This window comes from Xyrauchen texanus, chromosome 50, assembly GCF_025860055.1.
Source record: "Xyrauchen texanus isolate HMW12.3.18 chromosome 50, RBS_HiC_50CHRs, whole genome shotgun sequence".
In the NCBI taxonomy this organism is placed as follows: domain Eukaryota; kingdom Metazoa; phylum Chordata; class Actinopteri; order Cypriniformes; family Catostomidae; genus Xyrauchen; species Xyrauchen texanus.
The window spans coordinates 19,060,509-19,078,008 of record NC_068325.1 but is presented as its reverse complement, the minus strand read 5'-3'; the positions used below and the strand labels follow the sequence as shown (position 1 = coordinate 19,078,008).

The 17,500-nt window shown below is 35.2% G+C and overlaps 2 protein-coding genes across 2 annotated transcripts in view; one reads left to right on the top strand and one right to left on the bottom strand.

Annotated features, from left to right (window-relative positions):
• LOC127640917 (uncharacterized) overlaps window positions 1–4,309 on the top strand; it is a 7,289-nt gene extending 2,980 nt beyond the window's left edge. Inside the window, exon 5 of the mRNA XM_052123630.1 lies at window positions 3,249–4,309. Coding sequence (XP_051979590.1) covers window positions 3,249–3,368 — 120 coding nt within the window. The 3' untranslated portion in view covers window positions 3,369–4,309. The remainder of the gene's footprint in view (window positions 1–3,248) is intronic.
• A 1,396-nt stretch (window positions 4,310–5,705) lies between these two features.
• Window positions 5,706–14,959, bottom strand: atp6ap2 (ATPase H+ transporting accessory protein 2; the record flags this gene model as incomplete). Its single annotated transcript, XM_052123740.1, has 9 exons — window positions 5,706–6,435; window positions 6,775–6,894; window positions 9,930–10,079; window positions 10,319–10,372; window positions 10,790–10,927; window positions 12,008–12,103; window positions 13,949–14,077; window positions 14,154–14,284; window positions 14,827–14,959. Coding segments are annotated over 9 exons (1,146 nt in total), but the record flags the coding sequence as incomplete, so codon positions are not given.
• Window positions 14,960–17,500: the final 2,541 nt, after the last annotated feature.

Below are 17,500 nucleotides of genomic sequence, written 5' to 3'. Positions count from 1 at the left end.
TGTGTGTGTATGTGCATGTGTATGTATGTGCGTGTGTCTGTATGTGTGTATTTGTATGTGTGTGTGTGTATGTGCATGTGTATGTATGTAGTGTGTCTGTATGTGTGTATTTGTATGTGTGTGTGTGTATGTGCATGTGTATGTATGTGCGTGTGTCTGTATGTGTGTATTTGTATGTGTGTGTGTGTGTATGTGCATGTGTATGTATGTGTGTGTCTGTATGTGTGTATTTGTATGTGTGTGTGTGTATGTGCATGTGTATGTATGTGCGTGTGTCTGTATGTGTGTATTTGTATGTGTGTGTGTGTATGTGCATGTGTATGTATGTGCGTGTGTCTGTATGTGTGTATTTGTATGTGTGTGTGTGTATGTGCATGTGTATGTATGTGCGTGTGTCTGTATGTGTGTATTTGTATATGTGTGTGTGTGTCTGTATGTGTGTATTTGTATATGTGTGTGTGTGTATGTGCATGTGTATGTATGTGTGTGTGTCTGTATGTGTGTATTTGTATGTGTGTGTGTGTATGTGCATGTGTATGTATGTGCGTGTGTCTGTATGTGTGTATTTGTATATGTGTGTGTGTGTATGTGCATGTGTATGTATGTGCGTGTGTCTGTATGTGTGTATTTGTATATGTGTGTGTGTGTATGTGCATGTGTATGTATGTGCGTGTGTCTGTATGTGTGTATTTGTATATGTGTGTGTGTGTATGTGCATGTGTATGTATGTGCGTGTGTCTGTATGTGTGTATTTGTATATGTGTGTGTGTGTATGTGCATGTGTATGTATGTGCGTGTGTCTGTATGTGTGTATTTGTATGTGTGTGTGTGTATGTGCATGTGTATGTATGTGTGTGTGTCTGTATGTGTGTATTTGTATATGTGTGTGTGTGTATGTGCATGTGTATGTATGTGCGTGTGTCTGTATGTGTGTATTTGTATGTGTGTGTGTGTATGTGCATGTGTATGTATGTGTGTGTGTCTGTATGTGTGTATTTGTATATGTGTGTGTGTGTATGTGCATGTGTATGTATGCGTGTGTCTGTATGTGTGTATTTGTATGTGTGTGTGTGTGTATGTGCATGTATGTATGTGCGTGTGTCTGTATGTGTGTATTTGTATGTGTGTGTGTGTATGTGCATGTGTATGTATGCGTGTGTCTGTATGTGTGTATTTGTATGTGTGTGTGTGTATGTGCATGTGTATGTATGTGCGTGTGTCTGTATGTGTGTATTTGTATATGTGTGTGTGTGTATGTGCATGTGTATGTATGTGCGTGTGTCTGTATGTGTGTATTTGTATATGTGTGTGTGTGTATGTGCATGTGTATGTATGTGCGTGTGTCTGTATGTGTGTATTTGTATATGTGTGTGTGTGTATGTGCATGTGTATGTATGTGCGTGTGTCTGTATGTGTGTATTTGTATATGTGTGTGTGTGTATGTGCATGTGTATGTATGTGCGTGTGTCTGTATGTGTGTATTTGTATGTGTGTGTGTGTATGTGCATGTGTATGTATGTGTGTGTGTCTGTATGTGTGTATTTGTATATGTGTGTGTGTGTATGTGCATGTGTATGTATGTGCGTGTGTCTGTATGTGTGTATTTGTATGTGTGTGTGTGTATGTGCATGTGTATGTATGTGTGTGTCTGTATGTGTGTATTTGTATATGTGTGTGTGTGTATGTGCATGTGTATGTATGTGCGTGTGTCTGTATGTGTGTATTTGTATGTGTGTGTGTGTATGTGCATGTGTATGTATGTGTGTGTGTCTGTATGTGTGTATTTGTATATGTGTGTGTGTGTATGTGCATGTGTATGTATGTGCGTGTGTCTGTATGTGTGTATTTGTATGTGTGTGTGTGTATGTGCATGTGTATGTATGTGTGTGTGTCTGTATGTGTGTATTTGTATATGTGTGTGTGTGTATGTGCATGTGTATGTATGTGCGTGTGTCTGTATGTGTGTATTTGTATGTGTGTGTGTGTATGTGCATGTGTATGTATGTGCGTGTGTTTGTATGTGTGTATTTGTATATGTGTGTGTGTGTATGTGCATGTGTATGTATGTGCGTGTGTCTGTATGTGTGTATTTGTATGTGTGTGTGTGTGTATGTGCATGTGTATGTATGTGCGTGTGTCTGTATGTGTGTATTTGTATGTGTGTGTGTGTGTATGTGCATGTGTATATGTGTGTGTGTCTGTATGTGTGTATTTGTATATGTGTGTGTGTGTATGTGCATGTGTATGTATGTGCGTGTGTCTGTATGTGTGTATTTGTATGTGTGTGTGTGTATGTGCATGTGTATGTATGTGCGTGTGTCTGTATGTGTGTATTTGTATGTGTGTGTGTGTATGTGCATGTGTATGTATGTGCGTGTGTCTGTATGTGTGTATTTGTATGTGTGTGTGTGTATGTGCATGTGTATGTATGTGCGTGTGTCTGTATGTGTGTATTTGTATGTGTGTGTGTGTATGTGCATGTGTATGTATGTGCGTGTGTCTGTATGTGTGTATTTGTATGTGTGTGTGTATGTGCATGTGTATGTATGTGTGTGTGTCTGAATGTGTGTATTTGTATGTGTGTGTGTGTATGTATGTGCGTGTGTCTGAATGTGTGTATTTGTATGTGTGTGTGTATGTGCGTGTGTCTGTATGTGAGTATTTGTATGTATGTATGTGTGTGTGTCTGTTTGTATGTATGTATGTATGTGTGTGTGTCTGTGTGTGTGTGTGCGTGTGTCTGTATGTGTGTATCTGTATGTGTGTATCTGTATGTGTGTGTATTTGTATGTGTGTGTGTCTGTATGTGTGTATCTGTATGTGTGTATTTGTATGTGTGTGTGTCTGTATGTGTGTATCTGTATGTGTGTGTATTTGTATGTGTGTGTGTCTGTATGTGTGTATCTGTATGTGTGTGTATTTGTATGTGTGTGTGTCTGTATGTGTGTATCTGTATGTGTGTGTATTTGTATGTGTGTGTGTATCTGTATGTGTGTGTATTTGTATGTGTGTGTGTGTATCTGTATGTGTGTGTATTTGTATGTGTGTGTGTCTGTATGTCACAACATAAGAGTTCACAATATAATTACATCTGCTAAACATCTGAAGAAGATCTGGTTGACAAACATCTAGGAAACGTATTCTAGACGTTCTGCAGATCAGAAAACAACCTAAACAACACATCAAACAGATATATGTAAACAATATGTACTGTCAGATGCTCATTTACATCTCTGTTGTTCTTGTAGTATTCTGAGATCGAGTTCACATATTCCACAGAAGAAAAGCCAAATCAGATCAACAGTATTTATGAGCTTCTCCAGAATCCAAAGCAAACTCCAGATAAACGTAACCGCAACATAAGATGATGCTCAGGAGGTTTGGGGCGTCGTCTTCTTCTTCGTGTGGGACTTTCTGATCTCGCAGTGACTGACACAAGCAGAGTCAGATTGAAGTCTTCTAAAGCTCATTGCGTTTCCTGCCTCCATTTACTTATTTATCAAAAATATAACTGGTCTGATTCTGCTGCCAAGTAACCAGAGATTTGATGAATGCTGACATAAATCATGAAAGTTTTCACGTTTATATTTTGTCACTGATTGATTGTAATAGTTGATATTTCCCCTGTGGATTACTGTGCAGGAACAGATGATGTATGAGTACTAACCTTGCTCAAAAAACACTTTAAACCAGACTAAAATGATAAACTGATTTAAAATGGTTTATTTCAGGTTTCTTAACCTGGCGTCTTGATATGGCGCACCATAAGTGCTTTAAAACCACCTAACTTCACCTGCACGTTTGCCAGCTAACACTAGTAAACCACTTTAGGCTGGTTTAAATGGTTTTTCAAGCAATGAATTACATCAGAAATATACAAAAATAGTTTTGTGCACTTTGAAGGTTACCTTTATAACTGTACATGTTGACACTAATGCATGTTTTACTGTGATTATTGCTGGTCAAGTGTTTTGTGGGCATATGAAACAATCACATGATCCCAAGACAAACAAATGAGACAATGTCTAGACGTTGCATTACGCAACAATAACCTTTTGAAATGTAACTGCTAAAAAGGAACACACTTCCTGTTATGAACAAACAATGAGAGGCAAAATACAATAATGAGTCCAGACATTTCATTAAATGTTATTTATTATTTTAATTTTTTTTACAATTTCTAATAAAACAAATAGCTACTATTGGCAACTTTCTGTACAGCAGGGCTATTGTAGTTTAAAATGTATTTCTATTTTATTTTCATGCTTTATACTTTCATTTTAGTTTAATAACTGTCAGATTCAGTGTATTGGAGTTTCTTTTTTTGGTATATTTTGTTATTTTAATTAATGCATTAACTGCAATTTGATGTACACATTTCAATTTCGTAACATATTGAATTGAGTAATCATTAACAAACAAAACAAAAAAGAAAAAATAACGTAATATTTTAAGTTTTGAAAATTACACAATTTTATTTTGTTTCAAATTCTGTGTAAAACTAAATATTAAAGTTTTGAAAATGACACAATTTCATTTTGTTTCAAATTTGTGTAAAACTAAATATTAAAGTTTTGAAAATTACACAATTTCATTTTGTTTCAAAGTTTGTGTAAAACTGAATATTAAAGTTTTGAAAATGACAATTTCATTTTGTTTCAAATTTTGTGTAAAACTGAATATTAAAGTTTTGAAAATTACACAATTTCATTTTGTTTCAAATTTGTGTAAAACTAAATATTAAAGTTTTGAAAATTACACAATTTCATTTTGTTTCAAATTTTGTGTAAAACTGAATATTAAAGTTTTGAAAATGACACAATTTCATTTTGTTTCAAAGTTTGTGTAAAACTAAATATTAAAGTTTTGAAAATGACAATTTCATTTTGATTCAAATTTTGTGTAAAACTAAATATTAAAGTTTTGAAAATGACACAATTTCATTTTGTTTCAAATTTTGTGTTAAACTAAATATTAAAGTTTTGAAAATGACACAATTTCATTTTGTTTCAAATTTTGTGTTAAACTAAATATTAAAGTTTTGAAAATTACACAATTTTATTTTGTTTCAAATTTTGTGTTAAAATAAATATTAAAGTTTTGAAAATGACAATTTCATTTTGTTTCAAATTTTGTGTTAAACTAAATATTAAAGTTTTGAAAATGACAATTTCATTTTGTTTCAAATTTTGTGTTAAACTAAATATTAAAGTTTTGAAAATGACACAATTTCATTTTGTTTCAAATTTTGTGTAAAACTGAATATTAAAGTTTTGAAAATGACAATTTCATTTTGTTTCAAAGTTTGTGTTAAACTGAATATTAAAGTTTTGAAAATGACACAATTTCATTTTGATTCAAATTTTGTGTAAAACTAAATATTAAAGTTTTGAAAATGACACAATTTCATTTTGTTTCAAAGTTTGTTAAAGTTTTGAAAATGAATATGCTAAAAATAAATGAAGTCTCTCTAGTTGCATTTAAATGTTTAATCTGGATCGTCATGGTTTCAAATTTTATGATATACTGTACAAAAAAAAGACAACTTGTAATTTGAACATTTTAAGTTAGTTTCGGAGTAATGAAAACGTATTTTAGATTAGTTCCAGTATTTCCATTTATTTCAGTTAAAGAAAAGGTTTCATATTAGTTTTCTTTAACGATAATGACGCTGCTGTGCAGTTGCATGATTTGACAAATAAACACATTGAAACTTCTATTAAGTGACTGATGTTTTTTCTTTTATTTGAGATACACAACACCACAACATACCATGAATTGCGGGCAACATCTGTACACAACAAACAGTCATATTGTATCTCTAATTTTACACTGTATATTTATATTCAATGAAAATGACATTTATAGCAAATGTACACAGGAAGTGTGCAAATACACGAGTATTTCAGAAGGAAAACAGCACAATCAATAAATAGTTACATTTCAAGTCTTTACATCTGAACACCTGAACTCCTCAGTAGATTTATAACTATGTTTTATTAAGGAAATCTACAAGATACGACACTCAAGATTTTATTTCTCCATCCAATGACAAGCGTCAATAAATAATCCTTATTCGTGAGTTTGATTGTGACATAATGACAAAGCGGTTGTGCAATGAGCAGTTATGTGGCAGACACACATCATACATGTTCAAATGGGAGCAATACACCCAAAAATAAAACACACACACTCAAACACACACACAACACTACATGGAATGGGAGGTGACGTCAGCGTTTAGTCCATTCGGATCTTCTGATTGGTCATCCTGTAGATGATGCTGTCATATCCTGGATCCATGTTCCAAAGGTTGTACGAAGTGACGATGACGGCTAAAGCCAAAATGATCATCAGCCAGAGAATGATATTGAAGATGACGGCGTACTCAAAGTTGTACTTGTACGCCAGGTTGTAGGGGCTATCCGGGTTACTCTGCAACAACCACAAGTTAGCGTTAAAATAATGCTCGACAGTAGGTCAGTTTGTGGGAGGGTTTCTACAGGTTACATTTGATAAAGGTGACAGTCACAAAGTTGAACCAAATACTGACTTGGCTAAATATTGATGCTAGCTAGCTAACTACAACTGACTAATCAATCAACTTTAACTTCTTACAGCAGTGGTCTTGAATCGATTCTTCCTTCTCATCCCCTGATGAATAAAATAATGCTGAAAATGTGGAACTGTTCCAATATTAGCACATTGATAAATATAAAGGCTTTCTAAGAGTAACAAAACTAGCCTGACGGAAGGCGATTGCATTAAACTTACGATCTGTTTGGACTCAAGGATGGAGCGCGACTTCCTGGTCAAAGGAGCTTCAAACGTCTTCACTGTGACGACTTCAACGACTGCGTTGTTTCCGTAGACGCTAGAGACGTCATCTGCGAACTTCGTACACAAAAGCCAAAAAAAATTAGTGTCATGTTTCAAAAAAGGGAACTGATTAGAGAAGTTTTTATGCTTCATCAGAAATATTCTTGATGTGTAATTAGTTCTTATGTACAATTATTATGATTCATTTGTTTGGAGACATTTTTGGACACGATGATCAATTATTTTGGCGATGTTATAACTTTTAATTGCTTTGTCGTATCAACACTACATTGTTCTCAGATACAGTTAACATGATTGGGAATACAATAAATAAATAAAAAAGCAGTTTTTCGGAGCCACCTTATTTACACTAATAATGTTAAATCAGAAATATAATAATAATAATTAAAAAGTATATTTTTGGATAATTTTTTTGAGAGCAATTTCTTAGGCTGAGAGTCTCTGAATTATCATAATCTAAATCATTAAATGTATTAACAATGACACCAAACACTTGCCCCTTGTCGATTTAACGCGTTAATTCAGTGCGATTAATTTGACAAAAAAATAACGCGTTTAAAATATTTACGCAAATAATCGCACCGTAATAAGGAAGATTCCTGAGAAATGCTTGTAGTACCACCTGTTTACTCCAGGGGGCAGTAAGTGAAACTGCAGCTGTATGAGCAACACACAGTTTATACAGTGAAGAAACACTTCAGTAGCAACAACACAGACATGCGTTACGTTCTTGCGTTCAAAAGACTTGATGGAGCACAAATGCGACTTAAGGGATCTCAAGATGTGTTTAAAGATTGAGTATTAAACTATATTTAACTTGAAACAGTGAACCATTTTATTTTTTATGATATATATAAATAAATGTAAAAATGTTACATATTTAAAAGATAACTATGTATAATTATATATTGATATAAATATGTATAATCTTTATATATTGAATTATTGTTATACAAGGGGCTTTCTCAGCGATTAAATAAATCGGGACACCATGTAATTAATTCGATTAAAAATTTTAATCGATTGACAGCCCTAATAAATATATTTGAAAAAAATAATTTTCTAAAACTAAGCTACAGTTTATTTCTGAATAGGGCTGAACAATTAATCAAATAAATAATAAATTTAAAAAAATCTGTATTTTCCAGTAACAATATAAACAAGATCCATTTGCTTATTCTAGACTTGTTCTAGAAAACATATCAAACAAATCAAACAGTATATAAATAATATATAAATAGAATTTTGTGTGAAAAGATTGTAATAAGCTTATTTGTAGATTATTTTGTCACATGTCTCTATGGTATACTGGAAAACAATGATAAGCGTTTCATGAGTTTTAAAGGCTTTTATTGGCAAAAACATTCAATATATGCAAAGAGTCCATATTTACAGTGTTGACGCTTGTTCTTCATAACCTCTGAAATTCACTATGGCATGCTGGATATCAGATTCTGGGCCAAATCCTGACTGATGGCGATCCATTCTTGCCTTATTAGTGCTCGGAGTTGATCACAATTTGTGGGCTTCTGCTTGTCCACTCGCCTTTTGAGGATTGACCACAGGTTCTCTATGGGATTATGATCCGGGAGTTGCCTGGCCACGGATCCAAAATTTCAATGTAATGATCTCCGAGCCACTTCATGATCACTCTTGCCTTGTGACATGGAGCTCCATCATGATGGAAAATGCACGGATTATCACCAAATTGCTCCTGGATCATTGGGAGAAGTTGCTCTTGTGGGACGTTTTGATACCATTCTTTATTCATGGCAGTGTTTTTGGGCAGGATTGTGAGCGAGCCCACTCCCTGTGATGAAAAGCAACCCCACACATGGATGGTCTCTGGATGCTTCACTGTTGGCATGACACAGGACTCATGGTGGCGTTCACCTTTTCTTCTCCGGACTATCGATTTTCCAGATGTCCCAAACAGTCGGAAGGGGGCTTCATCGGAGAAAATAACTTTGCACCAGTCTTCTGCTGTCCAATCCTTGTACATCCTGCAGAATTTTAGTCTGTCCTTGATCTATTTCTTGGAGAGAAGTGGCTTCTTTGCTGCCCTTCTTGACACCAGGCCATTGTCCAAAAGTCTTCGCCTCACTGTGCGTGCAGATGCACTCACACCAACCTGCTGCTATTGAGCAACTCTGCACTGGTGGTGACACGATACCATAGCTGACTCCTCAGGAGGAGACGTCCTGGCGCCTGCTGGACACTCTGGGACGTCCTGAAGCCTTCTTCACTGCAGTTGCACCTCTTTCCTTGAAGTTGTTGATGATCCTGTAATTGGTTCTTTCAGGTGCAATATTCTTTCCAGCAATTTCCTTGCATGTGAGGCCAATTTGATGCAAAGTGATGATGGCTGCACGTCTTTCTTTAGAGGTAACCATTGCTAACAAGAACACAATGATTGGAAGCACTTCTTCCCTCCTTTTATAGCAATCAGTCTGCTCTTATAATCCAATCAGATAGAGGGAGTTCACCTGACTAGTACTCATTCACACTTTTTCAGGTGCTGCTGATATGATTAGTGAAATGATGTGAGCTGGTCATTTTAAGCCAGGACCAAAAAACTGTGAAATTTTGGTTTTTGTGATTAAGTTAATTTTGTTGGCCAATGAAGCATTTTCAATTATTTCAAATGCATCTGATCACTTTGCACAATAATCTAGAAACAATGTGAATCAACACAACAACAACTGAAGCAGAAAACTTTGCGAAATACAACATGTCATATTATGTAAAGGATAATAATAATAATGATGATAATAATAATAATAAATAAATATATATATATATATATTCTCCAAAAATGTATAAATAGATTTGGAATTGAATTCTTAAAGTATCATTATGATTTCATACAATTTAATGTGGAGACTTTTAGTGCCACTAATTTCCACCTCGACCAAGTTATCTTTGTTTCATTTGCAATTTGACACGCGTGTCCCATTTCATGAATCATGCCGAAAAGTAAAAAGGAAGCCTTTGAAACTGGGAGCCATTGTTGTGTTTGAGACCTTTGCGTCAGTGAACATAAAACTAGAACAACACAGGCACTTAAGAGAAGTCTTTGTGGTCTCTACCTTCTGCAGGGCAGACGCCAGGATCCTGGTGCCATCCAGGAACTGAGGGGAGTCTGTGCCGTAGCGGCGGGCGATCTCCTCCAGTCCCGCCAGCTCCAGAGAGTAGAGGTCAGGAGCCGGGTCTTTAGCCAGATGCTTGTGTTTCTGCAGCTATATCAAACAAACAAAACACTTCAACCACTACTTTAACAACACAGAACCAGTAACTTTTAAAATACTTTAGTACTAAAAACTACATGTTGATGTTTACAAGTTCCCATATTACTACAACGAGTGCTTGAAATAAAGCGGCCCCTAAATGGCACATAATGGCCAAAATAATGGCCACAGAAAGAATCAGAAAGCAAAGTAAAACTCATGAGACAAAATCTTCAAAAAGTGGGTCTCACCAAGGCTGAGATGTCATACAGCACTTGAACCTCAGAAAGGAAGAGAAGATCAGCCTAAAAAAACAGAAGACAACCACAAACACAGACAGAGGTATATTAAGACTAAACCCTAGGCTAGGGCGTTTTATGCCTTTAAAAAAGCACATTGTACACCTACTGAATGATGGTATAATCCTTTAACTGAACTACTTTCACATGTTGACCATTTCTGCAATAGAGAAGATGGTTTCTTCTTTGAGAAACCACCAACTGTCCTGCATGAAGTTTGATTGTGGCAGTCTAGAACGTTACATTTGTTTGGTATTGGCTAGAAATCTGGTTTACAAAGTCTAGAATAGAACAGAACACAGAACCCAAACGTTTTTGGTTACGATTTGGTTGAATAAGCACATCTATATTTGTATTTCTATGCAGAGAACTGAACGTTGCCAGAGTTTTAGAGAGGTGAGGGTAAAGCGTACGCGTCTTCACCTCGTTACTACGGCTTAGAGAGACGAGAGGAAGGGAAGTGAGCACGGATCCGTCCTGGGACAGACGTCCACGAATCTGTTGCAGAGTGACGGCCAGGTCCTCAAACACGGTGTTGGCCATTCCCATCATATACAGCCTCTAAAAACACAATTAAAACGTTTCTTTCAATATTACTCATTCACAATATGTTAATTCACTATGTAGGGACAAACAAAGCAACTTTTGGGTGAATCACTTGAACAAATGTTCAGGACATATTTTAATACATTTCAAAAAAATACAAAACAATTTTTAAATAGAATAAATGAAGCATATTTTTAGGAAATAAATATTTTTGCAAGATAATTGAGCATATCACCCTCCCAAGTTCTATAAATGAAAAATAAATAAAATTAAATATAAATATAAATAATATATATATATATATATATATATATATATATATATATATATATATATATACATATACACACACTCCCAAAAAGTATGTAATAAAATGTACATAAATGATGTGCAGTAAATACTATGATGTAAACTTTCTAAAGTACTTTACAACTAAATATCTTTATATTTATTTTTATTTTTTTAATAAAAATGAGAAGTAGGCCCATCACGATTATTTGAGATAACTGCGATTATTTTCAACTTCCAATCACATTTAAATGCTCAAATATGGTCATTTTAAGTCAATATAGTAATGCCCCATGTTTGTGTCTCATTTTCTGGAGTTTAATTGCAATTATTAATTAATCAATCATAACAGCCCTAATGAAAATGAGATATATTTTTACAGTTACAACATTTAGGGTGGGAAATGTGCTTAATTGTCATGAAAATACTGTCACGATACACTTTGTCACATTATTTTTTATAAATAATCCTAAAACAGGCTCAAAATTGTATTCATGTTAAATATTAAATATTGATATGAATATTGATTTGGGGGTGAAATATGATCCAGATATTATTTGACAATTTTCATGATACTCACTCAATGAACACAAAAACTAAGCTATAGTTCATCTCTGAATAGAGCTGAACAATTAATCGAATAAATAATCATGATTACAATATAGAAATCAGATTTTTCTCATAATTGTCCAGCTCTATCTTAGAATGAACAGAATCAGCTCTGCAGGGCTCACATTGCATCAGATGGGTTTATATAAGTTTCTTAAACGTTTCTAACATTGATAATGTTATCAATAATGTTCATACCTCCTCACTGGGGGCGAGCTGCAACACTACAGGGGTGCTGTCTGCAAAAAGGGTGTGCACGGTGTTCGCCACGCTGTCCAGAGTGAATGGAACCGGCTGAAAGAAAGAATGAGAGAATGAGAGCGAGAGAAAAAAGACAGTGAGAAAGAAAAGAGAGAAAGAGAAAAGTAAATGGAGAAAAAAATAGAAAGAAAAAAAAAACAAAAGATCGAAAGAATGGAAAGATAGATACAGTTGAACTCAAAAGTTTACATACACTTAGGTTGAAGTCATTCAAACTCATTTTTTAACCACTCCACAGATTTCATATTAGCAAACTATAATTTTGGCAAGTCGATTAGGACATCTACTTTGTGCATGACAGGGGTCATTTTCCCAAAAGTTGTTTACAGACAGATTGTTTCACTTTTAATTGACTATATCTCAGTTCCAGTGGGTCAGAAGTTTACATACACTAAGTTAACTGTGCCTTTAAGCAGCTTGGAAAATTCCAGAAAATGATGTCAAGCCTTTAGACAATTAGCCTGTTAGCTTCTGATAGGAGGTGTACCTGTGGATGTATTTTAAAGCCTACCTTCAAACTAAGTTCCTCTTTGCTTGACAACATGGGATAATCAAAAGAAATCAGCCAAGACATCAGAAAAAACTAACTGTGGACCTCCACAAGTCTGGTTCATCCTTGGGAGCAATTTCCAAATGCCTGAATGTGCCACGTTCATCTGTACAAACAATAGTACACAAGTATAAACACCATGGGACCACACAACCATCATACCGCGCAGGAAGGAGACACATTCTGTCTCTTAGAGATTAACATAGTTTGGTGCGAAAAGTGCAAATCAATCCCAGAACAACAGCAAAGGACCTTGTGAAGATGCAGGAGGAAACAGATAGACAAGTATCTATATCCACAGTAAAACAAGTCCTATAACAACATAACCTGAAAGGCTGCTCTGCCAGGAAGAAGCCACTGCTCCAAAACCACCATAAATAAGCCAGACTACAGTTTGTAAGTGCACATGGGGACAAAGATCTTACTTTTTGGAGAAGTTTCCTCTGGTCTGATGAAACAAATATTGAACTGCTTGGCAATAATGCCCATCGCTATGTTTGGAGGAAAATGGGCAAGACTTGCAAGCTGAAGAACACCATCCCAACCGTGAAGCATGGGGGTGGCAGCATCATGTTGTGAGGGTGCTTTGCTGCATGAGGGACTGGTGCACTTCACAAAATAGATGGCATCATGAGGAAGGAAAATGATGTGGATATATTGAAGCAACATCTCAAGACATCAACCAGGAAGTTAAAGCTTGGTCGCAAATTGGTCTTCCAAATGGACAATGACCCCAAGCACACCTCCAAAGTTGTGGCAAAATGGCTTAAGGACAACAAAGTCAAGGTATTGGAGTGACCATCACAAAGCTCTGACCTCAATCTGATACTAAATTTGTGGGCAGAACTGAAAAAGCGTGTGGAATCTCAGGAACTGTGAAAAACTGAGTTTAAATGAATTTGGCTAAGGTGTATGTAAACTTCTGACTTCAACTGCAGCTAGATAGATAGAGTGATAAAAATAAGGAATAAAGAGGAGATTAAAGAAGGACTGAAAGAAAGAGAGAGAAAGGAAAAGAAACAAATAAATAATGGGAAAGAAAGAAAGATAAAAGAGAAGTGCAAATGAAGAAATCACTCTTATGATACACAAGGGAAGTTTACAAGGGAAACTACACAATACTGAAATACCATCTGGACATTTATTTCCCTCGGGAGGCTTTAACGGTTTAAAAAAATTAACTTTGATCTCTTTTTTTGGGGAGAACTTCAACATTACTCATCAAATTGATAATATGTTAAATCAAACGCATTAAAACAAGCAAGACTGACATAACTTTGATTTTAGCTAATGCACTACAGACTGATTTTAAAATAACTAATGCTCACATTTTCAAGAGGGTAAGAGGAAACATTTGAGGGCAGGTCGATACTGTCCACGCCACGGACAACGATCAGAGCGTTTGCACGAGGGCGCTGGAACAGGGAACCAGCAGACAGACCTGGCCAGTCCAGATCCTGCAAACACAAACCATCAGTTTAACAACATGTTTATTTAACATGAACTCTATTAAAGGTTTGGAAGCACATGTACCTCTCGAACGGAGAAGCCCATAGTCAGGGCGACTAAATCAGGGATCTTTTCTCCAGAAATGGGCCATTGTCCATCCCGGAAACTCACATACTGCGGGCTGCGAAGAATGGTCAAACTATCCCCCAAAACACCTGAAAATAATACAGATAGAGACACAAAACAGCCTTTACAGATTCTCACAAAAGAATAAAATAACTTGAATAAGAATATAGGGATACTAATTATAGGACTGCAATAAAATGTAATATTTTTAAGTGTGCCTTAACTACACTAATATACTGATCAGTCTAAACTAATAATAATTATAATATTCTATATATTTATATTATAATATTGACACAATCGTGACTGTCACATGGTCACATGACCTGCTCGAGCTTCCTCTTCTACATGAACATTTAACACTCAAACGCGTTTTATCTGATTACCTAAGCATTTTATATACAATATATAACGCATTACACATATATAGAAGGATTGAATGCATTTAATTATATAAATCACATCAGATTCGATCAAAAAGATATATATATACACATATATATATATGACTGCGGATTACGGCATCTCTTTGCAGTCGCCATTATTTCTTTAAACACATGTTAAAAACACACACATATCCGGCATAATAAACCCACAAACACGTCAATCATGAAGTATTATGTAAATGTACCTGTTAAAACGCTCAAAAGCGCAAATATTGTGCTGATAATCGACCGACTCATCTCGGGAGTATTTTCTGACAGACTGCGCTTCCTCGCAACACCGGTCACATGACCCTCTGAGCCGTGACGCTGTGCGTCATGACGTCACTGTGGTTCTCCCGCGGATTTGATCTGCAAAGCATTGAAAACCGTTGCACTATCTAATGAATATAATGTCTTTACATTATTGTAAAAAATATATAATATCTCTATTTCTGAACTCTATTTCTGGAATTAATTTTAAGACCATCGATCCAGTGCAAAAAGAGCTCTGTGTAAGAGCAGGTCTTAAACGATATCGCACTTATTAAGGTTAACAAATCTCCTGGGGTTGATGGTCTCACAGCCGACTTTTATAAAAACCTTTCTGATCTTATTGCCCCCTTTCTTAAAGAGGTTTATACAATTTATACATTTCTTCTACCTACTTTAACTCAAGGATTAATAACATTGATTCCAAACCCAAAAAAAGACCCATTGCTATTAGATAACTGGAGGCCAATTTCTCTATTAAGTAATGATTATAAGATCTTTGCCTTAATGTTTGCAAATAGAATCAAGTCAGTTATGGACCCCATTATAGATGAGGCCCAATCTAGCTTCTTAAAGAAAATATATTTAAAATAATATAAGATTAGTCTTAGACTTGTTGGACTACTTATATTTATGTACTGAAAATTGATTTATTATTTTCTTAGATTTCTATAAAGCGTTCGATATGGTAGAGATGCTTTATTTTTAGGTAATTACAAAAATGTTGGTTTGGAGACTTTTTCTGTAAAGCTATATAAAAGGCAAAGCTATGTCTTTATACAACTTTTTGTATTATATTACCCCGTATCTCTATTATTTACACTTTTTATTGTATATATTTTTTAGTTTGACTCTGTTATGTTTGACTACTCTCCCATGTCCCATCCCTCTTTTGTATTTTTCTTTTTATCTATGTATAAATTATTTTTGCACTTTTATTTAATCCCCTTAGCGTTGAATGCAATTATATGTTTTTAATGTTCTTGTCTATTAATTAAAGGTGCACTCTGTCATTTTTTCCTCATTAAAAAAGTTGAACTCCTAAAGACATGAATTGTAACTGTGCAATCACAATATGTATGAAATCACGAGCACTCACATTAAAATTAAGACTCCAGTCATATCAGTAACCTTATAAAAGCTGTTTTATTCTACATGGAGAGGGTCCGCACATGGGGGCGGCCATTTTAGATTCACATGACCAGCCGAATACAACTCGCTTAATCTCAGTAACTGTCCTGTTATTTGACATTTTTACTCATTGATTAAAGTAATCATGGCTGACTGTGAATACTACATTTCTACAATGGCATCTGAAACTAGGGTTGCCACCTATCCCGTAAAATAGAGGATCGTCCAGTTTTTAAAGATAAAATGATGCGATTTGTCCCGTAAGATGGTCAGATTGCGTCACGTTGAAATCGTTCCAGGACGATTGTTTTGATTATTGGGGCACATTTTTATGGACATATATTACACATGAATATTCTTGTGTAGCCTATTTTGGCCACTAAGTACATTTCCATATGTGATTTTTCATAGTTTTGATGACTTCACTATTATTCTAAAGTGTTTAAAGAAGTAATAATAAAGAGTAACTTTGGACTGGTAGTGTTGTTGTGGGCCAGTGACCTTCAACCCCACTGAACATGTGACATGCAGTATGTCTGTGACTGTCTGGGAGATATTTAGTCATCAGCAGCATTTCACATGTTTGTCACTCATCTCAGTTACTTCAACTTTTAACTTCAACTCTTCAATTTGTGATTTATTTTGTTTGAGCTCCCATAAATAACATATAATTGCCATTACTCATGAATGGTATATTATAATTATACTAATCACAGCAAGTAATGATGAATACACTTTGATTAGGGTGGTATGTGATTCTAAATTAGAATGCCCCAAAATTATTGACCATGCCCTGCCGCAAGATGCCGCCCTGGGCGACTGCCCATGTCGCCCACCTAATCCTGCCCTTGTTTTTTGAGTAACAAATTAAAGAAATATTCCGGGTTCAATGCAAGTTAAGCTCAGTCTATAGCATTTGTGGAATAATTAAGTCAATTTATTTAAACTCCTCCCTCCTTTCCTCCATTATTTAAAAAAAAATAATCTGTGTGGCAGTGAGGCACTTACAATGGAAGTCAATGGGGCCAAACGGTAAAGGTTAAAATACTCACTGTTTCAAATGCGTAGCCACAAGACGTAAACAACATGTGTGTAAACATGATTTTTAGGGTGATCGAATCGCTTATTAACCATTTCTGAGTACATTTATAGCAATTTTTACAACTTTAACCCTAAAATAACTATTTTAAACAACATTCACAGCACAAATAACACACTAGTTTTAACAGAGGAATGAATGTAACTGTTTTTATAAAATTATAAGCATCACATTTTTGCCTTTAAACCCTCCAATAATTGGCCCCATTGACTTCCATTGAATCCGTCGCACTGGATCCTCCATTTTGGCTTTTTTAAAGAAAAGGAAGGATGAGTTACACATTTTTTTTTTGTTGTGGTAATCAACATTATGCCACAAGTGCTGTGGATTGAGCTGAACTTGCATTGAACCTGGAATATTCCTTTAAAAAACTAAAAAAG